The sequence below is a fragment of the Mugil cephalus genome, chromosome 1 (assembly GCF_022458985.1).
Source record: "Mugil cephalus isolate CIBA_MC_2020 chromosome 1, CIBA_Mcephalus_1.1, whole genome shotgun sequence".
Classification (NCBI taxonomy): domain Eukaryota; kingdom Metazoa; phylum Chordata; class Actinopteri; order Mugiliformes; family Mugilidae; genus Mugil; species Mugil cephalus.
Genome location: NC_061770.1, coordinates 9,777,397 through 9,792,980, shown reverse-complemented (window position 1 = coordinate 9,792,980; position 15,584 = coordinate 9,777,397). Strand labels below are relative to the sequence as shown.

General features: G+C 43.2%; 1 protein-coding gene across 3 annotated transcripts; it reads left to right on the top strand.

Moving 5' to 3' along the window:
- Positions 1–189: 189 nt before the first annotated feature.
- Positions 190–14,401, top strand: LOC125011494 (protein phosphatase 1 regulatory subunit 12B-like). Of its 3 annotated transcripts, none has more exons than XM_047590751.1 (8): positions 190–920; positions 5,220–5,236; positions 5,381–5,510; positions 7,073–7,177; positions 7,312–7,362; positions 7,512–7,562; positions 10,007–10,255; positions 11,880–14,401. In XM_047590751.1, exons 1-7 carry the CDS (start codon positions 819–821, stop codon positions 10,139–10,141), a joined length of 591 nt encoding a protein of 196 aa, XP_047446707.1. In that variant the 5' UTR covers positions 190–818; the 3' UTR covers positions 10,142–10,255; positions 11,880–14,401. The 3 variants fall into 3 exon arrangements, with proteins under 3 accessions (XP_047446707.1, XP_047446712.1, XP_047446711.1); XM_047590756.1 differs by lacking the exon at positions 10,007–10,255 and adding an exon at positions 8,283–8,354 and having other exon boundaries at positions 194–920; XM_047590755.1 differs by lacking the exon at positions 10,007–10,255 and having other exon boundaries at positions 195–920.
- Positions 14,402–15,584: the final 1,183 nt, after the last annotated feature.

Here is a 15,584-nt window from a genome sequence, read left to right as displayed (position 1 = left end):
TCACTGGACAATTTTAGACCTCAGTGCCGAGTCCGTCTATAGCAGAGCCTCTGGCAGGCCGCCACAGAAAGCTGCCAAATCTGAAGAGAGCTGGGAGAGGCAGGGGGCCGTGGGGGATTGGAGGGGGGGTGTGTATGGGGGGGGGGTGAGTGGGTGGTAGTGGAGGGACCGGGAGGGTGACCAAACAGTGAAAGGAGAAGGAGGGAGAGAAAGCAAGAGAGGGAGGGAGATGGCAAGAGAGTGTATAACTTTGGGAAACACAGGAAGAGGCAGCACAAACTTTTCTCTCTTGGTCGTGCTCTTCTGGACATTTTTTTTTTTCCTCCCCCCCTTACATTTCTGACAGAGCGGAGACAAGGGATAATCATTTGTTTGCCTTCCTCGTTAAACACTCGTTTTCTCTGTTTTTGTGATCTGCAGAGATTATTTTGTTTTGGTGCTCTCTGCATTTTTATCTGATTTGTTGCTCAACTGCCCGGGCTTTGAAGAAGACGTGACTGTGCATCTGAAATCCTTCCAAACTTAGGCGTAGCTCTCGCCAGGTCATGGGAGTGTGAGGCTAGACTGAAACACACACACATACACACACTCACACACACACACACACACACACACACACATATATATATATACACACGTACATACACACAAATACACACTCACCTGTTGTTGCCGAGGATTCCCCTGCAGCGCGGTCATGGACATCCGCGTCACCGTTGCTTGAGGGAATCTGTGCGTCCGTTGCGGCTGTTTTCTGGCGGCGGCCTAGGTGAATGTTTCAGTAGAGGTTGACCTGCGTGTCCGGGTAGAGGAAGGAGATGTCATCCTATTACCCACGCACCAAGGACCTGACTCGCACCAGGAAATCACTGACAGAGTCCCCGCCGTCCTCTCCGTCCCCTACAGAGAAAAACTACAGAGTAAGCAATTTTTTAACAACTATCAAACATGTCCAGCAGGAAAGATTTGATCTGGTCGTTTTCACCTTTTAAAGTTCTGTCAAATGCAAAGTGATGCTAATAATTTATCTCCACGAACTGGTCAATATCATTAATATCCTTGTGTCTGTGCAGAATGAGGGTCGTGTAAGACTTTCAGGGTTTTATTTTCTATAGACGTGGACAGATTTCTGCAACAATTCCAATAATTAAAGTAAAAATTTCAACTGAACACGCAAAATATTCTGTGGTTTCAGCTCCTCCGATATGAGAATAAGTTGCTTTTATTTTCTGTAAACTGCATATTTTGAGTTTTTTGAAAGTCTGTCATCTAAAACGAAGAAGTTAAGGACATCGTCTTGAACTGAGAACTTCTCTTATCTTTAGAGCATAGCTGATTAACTGATTAAGGAAATAAATATCTAGACATGTGCTGTCGTCTTTAATCATTTCAGATTGTGAGTTTATTTGTGCACGGCAGCATGCATGCACACGACTAATTGACATGATCTCAGAATTGACCTTCAGGCGTGTTTTTGCTCCAAAGCACCGAGCGTCTGACCACATTTTTTTTTTGGAAAAGTCTTTCGGACTGAAACATTCCTACCGTAATTTCCTGTTATTTTTTTCCCCCACTTCTGTCTAAGTGGCTTATTCTCCCGGGCATAATTTGACTGTTGTGTTTATGTCAGTGCATCAGACTGAGCTGAACGCTGTGTGACAGGCACATTTAAAGGGGAAGACAGAAACGAGAAAACACGTGACTCTGTCTATTTAGAGACACGCACGGTAATGTCATGCAACGCTACAGATGTGCTCGCTGCAGCTCGGCTCCCGGCAGCGTTCGCCTCCGAGCGCGTGTTGTGATTCTTTCGCTCGCTTTTCAAACAGCCCCGCTCCGCCGTATCCACGGTGAACCTCGGGCTCTCCGTTATCCGGGGATGTCGGCTCCGTCTGAATTGGCAGAGTTGTGCTGGGAGAGAAATTCAAAGCAGAGGCTCGAGGAGTCGGGCCGACGCAGTATTTGCTAAAAACTTGCTAAAATGTTCGGATGAGACCCTGATTATCTTTAGTAAAATACAGCGTGTGACAGCCGCGCGCAGCGGGAAGAAAGTAAACAGGGACGCATTTTCGCGCACTCAACATTTGACAGATGTGTACAGTGGTGAAATCAAGTACTTAGTGCCACCTTCAAATAAGGCTGTGTTTATCGTGTTCGTGTGAGGAGTCCCTAAGAGAGATCCCCTCATGAGGTATTCACATGAGGGATAAAGATGATAAATCTATAAAATGTAATTCCATTTATATGTATTTTTACGATTCAACAATTCTGAGGATAGTTTATCATTTAACTTTGCCTTTGCACTTCCCACAGTAAGTTACATGGTCATTGCTAAACCGTTGGTGACTAATAGATGAGAAAAAGAGACGGTTGCCAGGCAGCGTTTATCCCTCACGATTTGTGATGTGACATTGCGACCTGAGCAAGAGTCAAGAGTTCCAATTGGAGGCAGAATCAGTGCGAATTTCATGTGACTTTTGCCTGTGAAAAGCTTAAAAAAAACACACATTTTTAAATATCAAACAGGTTGTTCCAAACATTTTTTTGTTTGTTTGTTTGACTTTTGTTTTACAAATGTGCACAAAAAGGTGAAATTACTCAGCGCATTAAAAAGAAAAAAAAGTAAAACAGGTGCCACTAGGCCAGAAGGAACGTAACCAACAGTATAAGAAGTTACTCAAACTACTTGTTAACATTTCCATGCTGTTGTTTGAGTAGAAGATCTGAGAATGTCTTCCTCCATTTGATGTAGGGTATTTTTAAATACGTGATAATACAAATGAAAAAAAAAAAAACAGATGCCCTCAGGATAGGCTGAGGTGAGGATGATGGAAACCTGTTTTTATGGCCGTGTGTGCGGATTTAGTCCCAGCGCTGGGAGTGAAGAGAGAGAGCGGCAGAGTGTGTGTAGCTTAGCTTATTTTCCTACTGCAGTCGTCCGGTCGACTTTGAAAGAGTGACGCTGTGACAGAAAGAGGGAAGAAGAAGAAGAGGAAGAAGAAGAAGAAAGAGGTGAGAGGGAGTCCTCTAATGAGCCTTTCATTGGCTCCTGCAAAAGCGCTGTTAACATTATCATTTACACACTGTGAGCTCACGCAGGCAGGCTTTTCGCGACACCCGCCAGAGTGCACGGTGAAGTTGGCAAGGTACAAAATTGGACGCAGTTGTGTTCACACAGTGTTCGTGTTTCAAGCGAGCGATGTGTCAGAGGCACTTTCCACCAATCTAACGCCCCGTAGGTTGATCATCTTCTCCCACGTCTGTTGGGCCTCGAATCGTTCGCCGAACTACATGCGCTGCTTCTGACTTCCTCATTTTCTCCTAATAAGAGTTTCAAGTTTGTGCGGCTGCCATCACAATTTCTGCAGCAATTTGTAACTTCAGTTCAGCATGAATGCACTTATTAGCTGTGAGGACTCTTTGCTTGCTTTTTACCCACAAGAAATCAGGTTCTATAATCCCCACAAGGCACCTTTAAGATCTCACTGGAATTCAAATTTGAAAAACCTAATTTCTCCCATTGCATAAGCCTTTACTGTGGAGTAGGTTTGCGTATTGGAACTGGTAATCCGGAAAGGGATGCTTTGTGATAGTTTATTCGTGCAGACAGGGGTCCAATCACATCCGTTGATTAACGAACGAATACCAGATCCGCCCGAGGAATCTCCTTGGTTTTGCTCAAAGAGAACGGAGTAAGCGAGAGCTCTTCTTGCCTCCATCCTTGGCCCTTTTTCATCTGGGGTCACGGAGGTCCGTTTTTTCCTGGTTTGCTCTGCCGAAGCGCATGACCACATAAGGACAGGCAGCGCTGGCTCAGTTATGTAAACACTAGCTGAGGAATAGCTCCTGTGACGCTGCGTGAAATATCCCCCCCGCCCACCCACCCCCGCCACTCTCCTAACGCGTACGCAGGAGTAAGGATTCCTTTTCAAACAAATTGTCCTCCTAAACTAAAATATTCCGTTAACTGCATCTGTTTCTTCTCTCCGACAGCTCGCCCGCACCACACAAGATGTTTACTGTGAAGCATTTCTAAACAGAGGTGTTTAAGGGCTTCTTACCGTGGCAGGAGAGCTGCTCCAAATCTTTAAATTTAGGAGAAAAATTTACAAGACTGCAGCACGCGCCTCGGGCTGGTCTGACCTCATACCACGGCCCCCTCTCTCCCTCACTCTCATTTACAATCATATATTAACCACAAACAGCTGAAGTCACCCTCTTCTCACGCCCCCTCGTCTGCAGTACATTGATCAAGCTTAATACTTTTGTCCTACTACGGTGTGGGTCTCCCTTGTGGCTCCAAAACAGTTGTGACTCATCAGAGAATGGACATGCTTCTTCTGAGGGCGTCCTGTGGTGTCTGGCAACAGAATGTTGTCATTGGTTGCCTTTGGGTCCATGTGGATCATCCCACAGATACTTGGTCAGTTTGAGATCTAGTGAATTTGGAGGCCAGGTCAACACCTTGTGTTTTTTGAGTTGCTCCTAAACTGTTTTTGTGTGTCCGTGTCAGGCTGCATCCTGCTGGGGATGGCTGCCGCCCATCAAGGAGTGTCATTGTTATGGGGTGGTGGTGCCTGGTCTGGTCTAGGTGGGTGGTGCGTGTCTAAGTAACAACCACATGAATGCCAGGTCCAAGCATTTCCCAGCAGAACACTGAATCGTCGCGAGATGGTCAATGATATTTACTTCTCCTGTCAGTGGTTTTAATGTTGTGGCTGATCGGGGTATATACAGAATGTGGTCACAGCAGGCCACTCGGCGGCTGCGTAGACTGGACCAGCAAAAAAAAATTTTAAAAAAACTGCCAGGACAGTGCGATATCAGCCTGTTGTCTGAGGTCAGACGGTGGAACGTCACGCAGGAGATTCTTGACTCCTGATGTCATGTCATCTTTATGCTGCAGGGCATTTGCCTGGCAGCCGCCCATTCTAAAAGATTAAGCGGGCCCACTGGGGGAGTTTGACCCGCGTGAACTCTGTCAGTGCAGCGTTGGGATGAATTATATCTCATTCCTGCATGCACTTCTTCCCTCCGGGACTACAGGCCACCGCGGTAATTCAATTGGAAGTTTTGTTTTTGCTCCATCTCAAAACGGAAAGTATTCTTTGTTTGGTCTTATCAAACAAATAAATCTGGACTTTTTGGTGCACTGTGTTGTTTCCATGCTGCGCCGAGTGATTGAACTAACTAACTATGGTTTGTTCTTTGTTTTCCAGCATGACAGACTGTCAAGGTAAGGACTTAGCTTTTTTTCCCCTCTGGCATTAAGGAACAGTGCATTCTGGAAGAAATTAAAAATAAAAGCCAAAGTGTTTAAAACGATTCGGCCTAAGTGCTCCGTGATCGTGTACTGACTGCGAGCTGTGCTGCCTCTTAGATATGACTCCAGTGGAGACAGTGCAGCAGACAAATCAGCGGGCCGCACGAGCGCTTACACGCGGAGGGAGACGAGGCTGGCTGCCCTAAACAGACAGGAGCAAGACTCCGCTGTCAAAGACTATAAGAAGGTAGTAACTCTTTCTGCTGTTTAAACAAGCACATTCCCTTACAGTCGGACTGATTTACGCATCTATTTTTATAATGTTCCTGCTATGGACGCCTTGTGAAGGACTCTCAGGAGGCCCGCGAGCCTTACCCAGAAACATTTATTGAAACAGCTCGATCGAGAGGAATTACGATGACACAATAGATAAGTGTCGCTCCCAGCAGGGAGCACGATCTCAAGAGTGGTGCTTGAGACACAGATCTGGCCTCAGCGCATTCTTTGCAGCCTGGCACCAGCACTGGGAGGTACAAATTTGAGTGCAAGTAACCTTTATCTTCAGCTGTATCTGAAAGAACATCACGTCTGGATAGGAAGGCGGAACAATTACCACATAGTTCCAATAACCAAATTAGACTTTTAGGGAACAATTCCTACAGAGAATTTGCACATAAAATAAAGTCGAGGTCCAACAAAAACAGCATAAAAAATAAAGTAACATGAGGTTGTGAGGTTGATGGGATACTTACTACGACTGACAAGGCAATAACTTAAGGAGTTTTAATATCTGATTCAATTAAAATCACGCAGCTTATCCAGTTTGCTCCAAAAATAGATACTCTGCAATGACTAATAATTCAAGACACAATTAAAAAATGAATAACTGAATGGTTTAGCTAATAAAAATGTACTTTGTTTAAGGTCTAACTATTTTAAATATGATCAGAGGTCTGAAACAGTAATAGTGGGAATTAGACAGTTTTTGTTTAAATCATTGACAAAAGCATTTTATATGTAACATTAATGTTTACAGATGGCTAAAATGTTTTCATGAATTAAATTGAAGACTTTTTTTATGTGTTATATATGTGTCTGATATACAAACAGCCATAGGCATCGTTGGGCATTTTGCCTTGTGGTGAAACATGAAGCAACTACTGCTGAAAGGCCCTTATAACCCAAAAGCTCTGAAACTGAAACTGTTCTTCTTTTTCAGCGTGACTTGACTTTTATACAGATACCGAACACCATTACAAATAAGCTTGCTAAAAAAAAAAAGTTTCTCAGAAACACTAAAGAGGCGCCTTCAAGCTGCAGAACTTGCCTGTGAATCTGCGGGGTTTTAGGTTTTCTTCAATGCCAGAGTAATCCGGTGAAAGTTGTCTGCCCACCTATGGCTGCACAGCAAACATGAACTCTCAATGTCTAATTCGGCGTATTTATAATATCGCCTATATGTTACACATATTACCATAAAGCCCGAAGCTACATCAAAGTAGCGAAGATGCTCCAAGACAACGTGTTACTTCCTGTTTATGTCCACCAAAGCATTATGGGAGAAAAATCTTTTCGGAATCATTGAAACATCACACAAGACAAACAAAAATTGTAATTTCTCAATTAATAACAGTTATAAAAGTTTATTTAAATTGTGTTTATTTAGCATATACTTTCTGTTATTTGTGCTTCAACCTTTAATAATGTTACACTGATACATGATGCATTTAGATTTTTGATTACAATCTCAAGCTGAAACCTAAATACATTTATTCCTTAATCTTCTTCTTCTTGTTTTTCTTCTTTCAGATGTATGCAGAGGCTTTGCATGAGAATGAGAAACTGAAGTCCAGGTTGCAGGACAGCAAACACGAGTTAACCAAGATACGTTCCCAGCTGGACAAAGTCACTCAGGTACCTCTCGAAAACATGTTTAAAAAAAAAAATCTCACTGATAATTGAATTATTTTCATTACTTTCCTGTAATCACATTCAAGCTAAAATAGAATCATAATTCCTCCCAGTAACATCTCCGCTCTATCTTTTAGAGGCACGACAGGATAGCAGAAAGATCTACAGTACTTGATTCTGAGAAAAGGGTACGTGTCTCTGGTACTGATGGATGGATGGGTGTCTTTTTATTTCCTCCAATTTTCTCGCCTGTTTCAAATTATAGTCCTTTCCCTCTTTAGGTTTCTGGGGGACCATAAAAAGTGTAGTACTTTCAGTTGTTTCTCTGTATTCACAGGAAAAACATGCTCTTGAGAAGAGAGTGTCGGACATGGAAGAAGAAATAAAGGTCAGTCCCTACGCCCTGGATTTAAACGACTCGTATAAATATTTTTATTATTTCTATTATTCTCAAATACAAGTTGTGCTTTATTTATCTCAGCGTTGTGATCTCCAAACACCATTGTAACACTAACGGTTCTTGAAGTTACCCACCTCCAGCAGAGCCCATTTCGCTCATGCTAAATCAAGCACACCTAAAGTGTTTTTACAGCGCTGGGCGCACATGTAGCGCACTCCAGGGTTGTGGCGAGCCAGGTGGATTTGGAGTCAAGGAGAGGGAAGGTTAATGCTTCAGGCTCATTAGCCACAGTGTTCTGCTGGTCCACTTCCTGCCAGGCTGAGGAGGAGTCTGCACTGCTGCTCCCCTGCTCCACTTATCCCACTGTTGGGGTGAACATTGTGACCTAGTTCCAGCTGAATACCAAACCCCGTCCAAGAGCAAAAGACCTAGTTTTGTGAGACATTCCTGTGCTGCTCTGTGTGCATTCTGCTCCACAAAGAAACAGAGGACGCAGCTACAGAGAGATTTCAGGCTTGCCAAGATGTAGTCTGCAGTGTATATGTGCAAGCAATAACAAATAAGATAAATTAAACATAAAGTAAACCCGTGGCTCCAGTCTGAAGAAATATATGATATATTTAGAAAGTGACGAGGATATTCCAGCACAGTACAGCGTGTCCTGCCAGCGACTGATGTTTGACCCCCTTGTTGTCATGGTTCCCTCAGAAGGACCCCCCAATGCGATTCCGCTGTGGGTACCAGCCCTGAGAGCAGGCAGTCTCAGGGGAGGGGGGATGGGTGAGTGGTTGCTACGATCTAGAGGAGTGATTGACACCTGCCTGTCACGTCACACGTTTCTGTTCTGTTCCACGTGTGGATTCATTATCCTCTCAGAAGTGCGTCAGAGAGCAAAGTAGAGGGCACAGGCACAAGACCACTTAGTTCTTATTCTTCAAGATGCTAAGCACCTCGGGAAACTGGCTTGTTCTCACTCACAGTCACTCGATCACATTTAGCAAAGTCCAGAATTTGCACAAGGGGGAGCTGTTCAGTCAGATTTGTGCCAAACTGCACCACCTACTGGGCGGGAAAAATACCAGCAGCTCCCAAAGACCTGAAGATTTATCAGTGTTGACTTTCACAAGCAAACAAGTAACAGCTGGAATCTGAACACTTAAAAAATACATAAAATTGCAAATGCGACGCTCACTGAGCACAAGTGAGAAAATGCATTAAGCTGTTACTGTTCTTGCTTACACACCAGCACATCTTCTTCTCCAGTTTGATCTTGCTTTTCCTACTGATAGGGGGTGCAATTTGGGTTTAGGACAAACTCCTCAGCTTCACGAACGCTGCCTCTCCCTGTTGTCAAGTGTCTCATGTCAACGTCATTGTGTGTCCTAGTTTTACCTTTCCAAAACTGTGTCTCTGTCTGAAGCGTGAGATCACTTTCTTACATCTCTTACAGACATGCTGAATTATTCCTGACAGTCTGTAAAACGTAATGAGCAGAGAGTGTGCAGAATTATCTGCAGAACCCGAGAGTGTGGTCAGATTTGATTTAATATCAAAGAGCTCAGTATTAACAGAGTGTAATAAAGGATGCTGGTCATTATGCATTCTCGCCTCACTCTGTCCTTTTCTTCTCCGTTGCCAAGGGCACCTCTCCAGAAACTGCACTGTTTTATTCCAACACCAAGAGAACATTACATGCATGAAGACCCAAGCACAGCCTGCATCAAATTGCTCTTTAGAAATGTTTTTGGTGTCATAGGAAGCGTTTGGTTTCCCTCTTTATACATAATCTGTGGCCACATTCACCTCGGCAAACTTGAGCTTGGGTGGCTTGAAACACTGTAAGTGCCCCGCGTGTGTGTGTGTGTGTGTGTGTGTGTGTGTGTGTGTGTGTGTGTATGTGTGTGTGTGTTTTGGTTCCGTGGCTTAACTTCAGGAATTGCGTCAAACCACAGACGTCTCAGTCCAACCACTCTGAGGTTTACCTCAAACAGCCAGGCCAAGAAGAGGGAGGGGAATGAATCATTTCCATTCCTTTGACTTTTAGTCTCTTGTGCAAAGTTTGAAACAGAGTAGAGTGTTGGGTTTGGTGAATTTCAATGAATTTTAATTCCCTCTTTTTACAAAGCTATGCACACAATAACAGCTTAAACCTCTCCACACAAGGCCCAGTTTTGATGAGCACACACCCGAGGAGAATGGACTTAATCATTTCCATTTCTGTCTAACTTTGCTCTTTCCTTTCAAAATATCCCTGTTGTGTGAATATTTGTTTGCACAAGTATTTCTCTGATAATTCCCTCAGTTCTTTCCTGTGTAAGTGTCCGAGTGCATGCCTGTGTGACTGGATGCGAGTCTCTTTGCACATGGCCTCGTTCCCCGCATGCTTTCTCTGTCGGCCGCCCCTCTCTGTATGTCTCTGCTCCTCTATGCAGGCTTTCCCTGCTCTGGCTCAGGTCCAGGCCTTGCGGAGGGTGAACGAGCGTCTCCTGGCTGAGAACAGAGCCATGCTGCGCGTCCTCACCCGCCTCTCTGAGACGGCCTCCATGCCGGAGACAGAGGACCTCTGATCCCCTGAGACCATCTGCCCTCCTTTCCTCCCCTCCTCCCTCCCTCCCTCCTTCCTCAGCCACATAACTTCTACACTCCTCTTTCCTTCTGGTGCCTCTACAGCCTCCTCTCAGGCAGGTCCTGCACCCTCTCGATGCTCACTCCCTTCACTCTGCAGCACATCCTTCGCTCCACTCTGTTTCTTTCTTTCTTTCTTTCTTTCTTTTTTTTCATTTCACCCAATCTCCTTTGAGAAACTCTGCTGCCGCCAAAACAGTTCTCATAAATCCTTCTTTGAAGTGTATTTATAGCTGCAGTACATTCGTGCTGTTTCACATGACAGAAACACTACATTAAGACGACTCTGCATCATAAAACATAAAAGCATTTACAGCAGCTACTGATTCCGCGGCAAATATGCAGGTCCTGTTTAATGTGCTGTGTAATCAATGCAAAGTTGTTTTCCTAAGGAAATAGGCATTCTGGAAATGAAATGTGTGAGATCATTAGCTTTCAGAAATGAACGGGAGACGCGTCGCGGGGTGAGACACAGCCGCAGACACACAACTGATTTAGTGTCTGTGTGTATTTCTGCTCATGAATCGTGATTATATAACTTTTTTGGGCAACACGCAGATTTGCAGATTGGTTAATGTCTGTACGCCAAATGTGACGCTGCAAAGTTGAGGCAGGAGGAAGCGACCGGCTCTAGTTGGGTGATGGTTGCTGTTTGTTAGAGTCACAAAGTTACAATGAAATTCGGTTTGGCCTAAATCTTCAGTAACAGCTTAAAGTCAGGTGTTTATTAATTAATCAAATAAATGTTTTACAGATGATGACACACAGAGTTCAGGGGTGCTATATTTCTTGGTTTCTTGCCAAAGGCTTGACAAAAAAAATAGAAACCATTAAATATTCAGTATCATGATGAGAGAAAACACTGTCTCTGTAGCCAGGAAATAGCTAACTAGCATGTGACTGTCCCTTGAAACCGGAGCCAACAACAGATTAAATAAACACCAGTTAGTTTCAGAGGCACTTATAAGCAGATGTATTTATTTATAGACAGAGACAGCTGTTTCCTCATGTTTTCAGTCTTTCTGCTAAGCTATGCTAACTAGCCACAGCTTCATGTCTTCTGTAAAGGATGGTGTCACCCTTCTCCTGTTGTGTATTCCCAAACTGTCGCACTCTTTCTTTTGACTGTGTTTGTGTTTCGCTGCGGTGGAACTTCCGCACAGGGTCATTGTGGAGCGTGACAGAGACAACAGGACAGAAAACTGCCTCCAAACATGGGATTAGCCACAGGTTAAGAACATGATGATGCCAGGTGCCGTTGCTCAAACAAGCACCGTGTCCGAGCTAGATAGAGCAGAGCGTTATTGTTTGTCACCAGCAGAGGGGAAATACTTTGACAAAGAGGGTGGTTATTTTTAGTTGTTTGCTCCACACGAGCGACATGACCTAGATTTTGGGACGCTGACCCTCTATCGGTTAGTTTCTTTCGCTCTAACTTCGGTCGACGTTACTGCATGATGCCGTACTGCAAAGCATGTCCTCATTGCTTGGCCTCAGACTTTAGTGATCGGTTAGTCCACTTGTTGTTTGCAGTGGTTTACGATATTTTATCCAATTCAGCGCATTATCCCACTGAACTGTCACTGTATCGCCTGAAGCTTTTAATAACTTATTCAGGAGCCATGTAAATCACAATCAAAATGATCTTCTAATATCACTCCTGTCCTTGTGTCGTCCCAGATCTTAACAGAGCTCAAGTCAGACAACCAGAGGCTAAAGGACGAGAACGGGGCCCTCATTCGAGTCATCAGCAAACTGTCCAAATGAAAAAGACGTCTGAAGCTGCTGTTCTGCGTCTGTGGATACTCCAACCACAACGTGGCAGTTTAATTATCCACAAGGTCCCAGGTTCTGACTCCTCTCTGCGACGGTGACGGGCATTTTTCAGAAACAGACCCTGATAATGCCCGCTGGAACTTGCGAAGATCCAAAGAGAAGTGTTAATTACTTTCTGTACACTTTCACAGAAGGAGTTACTACAGTTGCCTCTCCTAGATACGTGTTGTTTTTACATAGATTATTTCACGTGTACAAAGCAGGACCAGGCGTTTCCAAAGGTCCAGTCCAAACAGATGCCGGGTTTTGCATGTAGATACTGTACCTGATATTACACACCAACACATTGAGACTTCACACTGCTACATTGTGCACTGCTGCAAAAAAAAAAAAAAAGAAAAGAAAAGAAAAAGAAAAAGAAAGCGTTTTGATATTATCTTTACTGACTGAGACTGTTTTGAAGAGAGGCGTAAAACTTCTCTCATTAGTTTTTACATTAGCTTAGTAAGAGCAACTCATTTCACGTCTAAGTATGAACATTTTTCTCTCCGTGGTGAAGAAATTGAAGCTTAATTAGACGCATGTTTTGGGTTTCTCAGGTTTGTTATTCAGCTGTTCCTGTGGCCACTACTCAGTGCCTCTTAAATTTGGATTTTATAGCATAACAGTAAACCCCAGTCTTCCTTTTGGAAACCCGCGGGTGTGTTTTTCTACAGTTTTCTTATCCAACTTACGGTTCAGTGTATTTTGGCCCAAGGATACATAGTGAATTGCACAAAACAAGCCTTTGGTAAACCCACAGTTCCAACTGGATAAAGGTTTCCGTCCAATTTGTAGCATTTTGCATATTACTTTGTGGTAGGATTTGAGAAATATGTGTGTTTTTATTTTATTTTGTATTGCCTTGCAAGTGATAGTGGCCTTACTATATACGGTATTTTAAATAGACAGTACATTAAGTCTGAACAGTAGAGTACTGGATTGAAGCACCTTGTAGAATGCGTCACATTCAGAGGAGTACAGTCTCCATGAGAACATGATTTAGTTTTACCACATTGCCACGTCTTGGTGTGTTTTCAGTTGTCTTGCTTCTTTTTCCTTTTGTCCGTGTGTCCTTCTGTTTTTTATTTTTTTTATTTTTTTTAATTCAGTAGCTTATCTTCAAAACATCAGAACAGAGGAAAAACCCGGAGTCTGTGCAAATGAAAATGTCCTTATGTTTTGTCATAGAGATATATTTATTTATTTATGGATTTATTAGATTTCCTCTTCATTCTTGGTTTACTCTGTTTTGTTTTTAGGAATACAGCGAGTGCTCGTAGTTGATTTGTCGGCCGTCTCTTTGTGTCAGGTGATGAAAATGCAACTACCAAAATCACTGAGTCATCCCTCTCTCTAAAGCCTTTGTGTGGCCTTCAATGCACAATTCAAAGGACGAGTCTAGAGTGCTACTGCTTTAGTTTGAGTTACTTTGTACTTTGTCTCCACAACGTAAGTTTTAGCCCACTTAATCTATTCAGTGAATTATTACACGGTAAAATCCAGCTAAATCAGCTCCAATGTTTGGATGTTTCACGCAAAGTTAATTCGTCAGTAATAATAATCCACTAGTTCTGAATGTATTATCTTTACTTGTAATCAAGTATTTTTAAATTGTGACATTGTTACTTTTACTTAAAGATCTGAGTACATAATCCAAAGTATTACGCCGCAGCCAGCACTTTTCATTATGTGGCGACTACTCATATTCTAATTTAGATGCAATTTAATAAATTCACTTACAGGGTTGCCAGTTTATTGCAGCATCTAATCTAATACTAGAGCACCGTAATAAATCAGAGCTTTATTAAGATAATAGTGTATTGCTTGTCGGTTATGCGGTTGCCGCGGTGACTGGGGCTGGGACCCACGAAATATCAGAAACCTTCAAAATCCCTCAGTTACACAAGAGACGGTAAAACTGTGAAAGAGCACGCTGTTCGCGATAGTCCCTCATCAGCCAGAAGCTTTATCATATTTTATGAATGGAACTGTTGAAAAAAAAAAAGTGAATTTGCATTAAAATCCCTTTGGAGTCTCTGGACGGAGTGTGACGTAGCTATGAAGGGTTTTGGTATCTGTCTTCTCTTCGCCTGATTGGCGAGTTGACCAAAGTCCTCAGTGTTTCATGTATTCCTTGAACAATGTGACGGTTTTGGAGTCCAACCAGGGCAGCGTGCTGCGACACTGGTTTTACGTTTGGCCACATCCAGTCACGGATTTACTCAGACCTACGAATGGGCTACGACACGTGTAGCTGCTGCAGACATATTGACGTACGCGGAATGTTTTTTTCTGAACAGTTTGAAATGTGTTGAATGATAACTTATAATTGATATGCACACGTTGGTTCACTCACTTGGCTTATTAAAGTGCAAAAGGATGAATGCGTTTGTTTGTGCCTTTAATACGCAATCGGAGGCGGCAGCACATTGAACACAAAGCAGTCATGGTAGTTAAAAGGCCTTTATTTCCTATTTGTTTTTACAGAACTGGTAACACATATGATAAATTTGTAATAAGTTGTTATTTGGTTCCCTTGATAACTTTATAAGGATCCCCAACGTTTGTCCACATAAGGGTCAAGAGGAGCTTGTGAGCAACGTTTGTGTCCAGTCAAGGGCTAAAGCATGCGATCCACAGTAGGCACAAGTACTGACATGAACACGCGCACCACGACACTAGACACGAAGAAACACAGCTAGAGGACACAACCTGACCGTCCTCCGATGGTTTAAAAGAGGATGGAGAGTAAAGAGGTGACGAAAGGAAAGAAAGAATCTTGAGAATACAGCTGCACCAGGGATGAGAAGTGGATTACTAAGAGGGGAGTCTGGTACGGTCTTGCATGTTTGGCAGTATACAGTATGTCCATGTTGTAAACATGAAGGCCGGCATTCTTTACACTCAGCAAAAAGCAGATTCAGGGGAAATCAGTGAGCCTGCTTCCTATTCAGCATAATGACACTGATGGTACGTAGTCGGTCCCACACAAACAAGACAAAAGACACCAACAGAAAACGTGAAAGAGCATGGCGACACATATCTGACAAATACAGTCCTACATTCTACATTAGAGGTATACATCACAGAAACTAACCAACAACAACAAAAAAACAAAACAAAAAAAAATTTAAAAAACGACAGAAGAAGTGATTACACATAGGCACAAGAATACAAAGAAGAAACACAGCGAGCAATAGAGGAGACGTGTTTCAAAGTGGCGCCTTCACCTGCCGAGAGGCTCCTCGACGCGTTTTTGACGGAGATGGGGTGAATGAGCTTTCGAACTTTGGATGGTTTCCCTTTTTAAATCCCAGTAGAACGGAAAAAAACAAAACGACGACAACAAAAAATGTCCGAAGCCGTCTCTGCACGGTTTCAGATGCGCTTGTGCATAAGGTTCAAAACATCTACACAGTCATCAACAGAACAGATGAACCCCCACATTTAAAACCACAACTAAGGTCGTTGCTGGAGCATTACAGTCACACACACGGAGATGTACATTTAAGAATGAGTGATGAGTCCCATGCATGCAGACCTGTACTGTATATTGTGTGATCCAGT

Coding starts and splice junctions, on each gene's coding strand:
- LOC125011494 (XM_047590751.1), top strand. CDS start 819: ATGTCATCCTATTACCCACGCACCAAGGACCTGACTCGCACCAGGAAA. Junction 5,511..7,072: donor CTGTCAAAGACTATAAGAAG/GTAGTAACTCTT, acceptor TTCTTCTTTCAG/ATGTATGCAGAGGCTTTGCA. Junction 7,363..7,511: donor TACTTGATTCTGAGAAAAGG/GTACGTGTCTCT, acceptor CTGTATTCACAG/GAAAAACATGCTCTTGAGAA.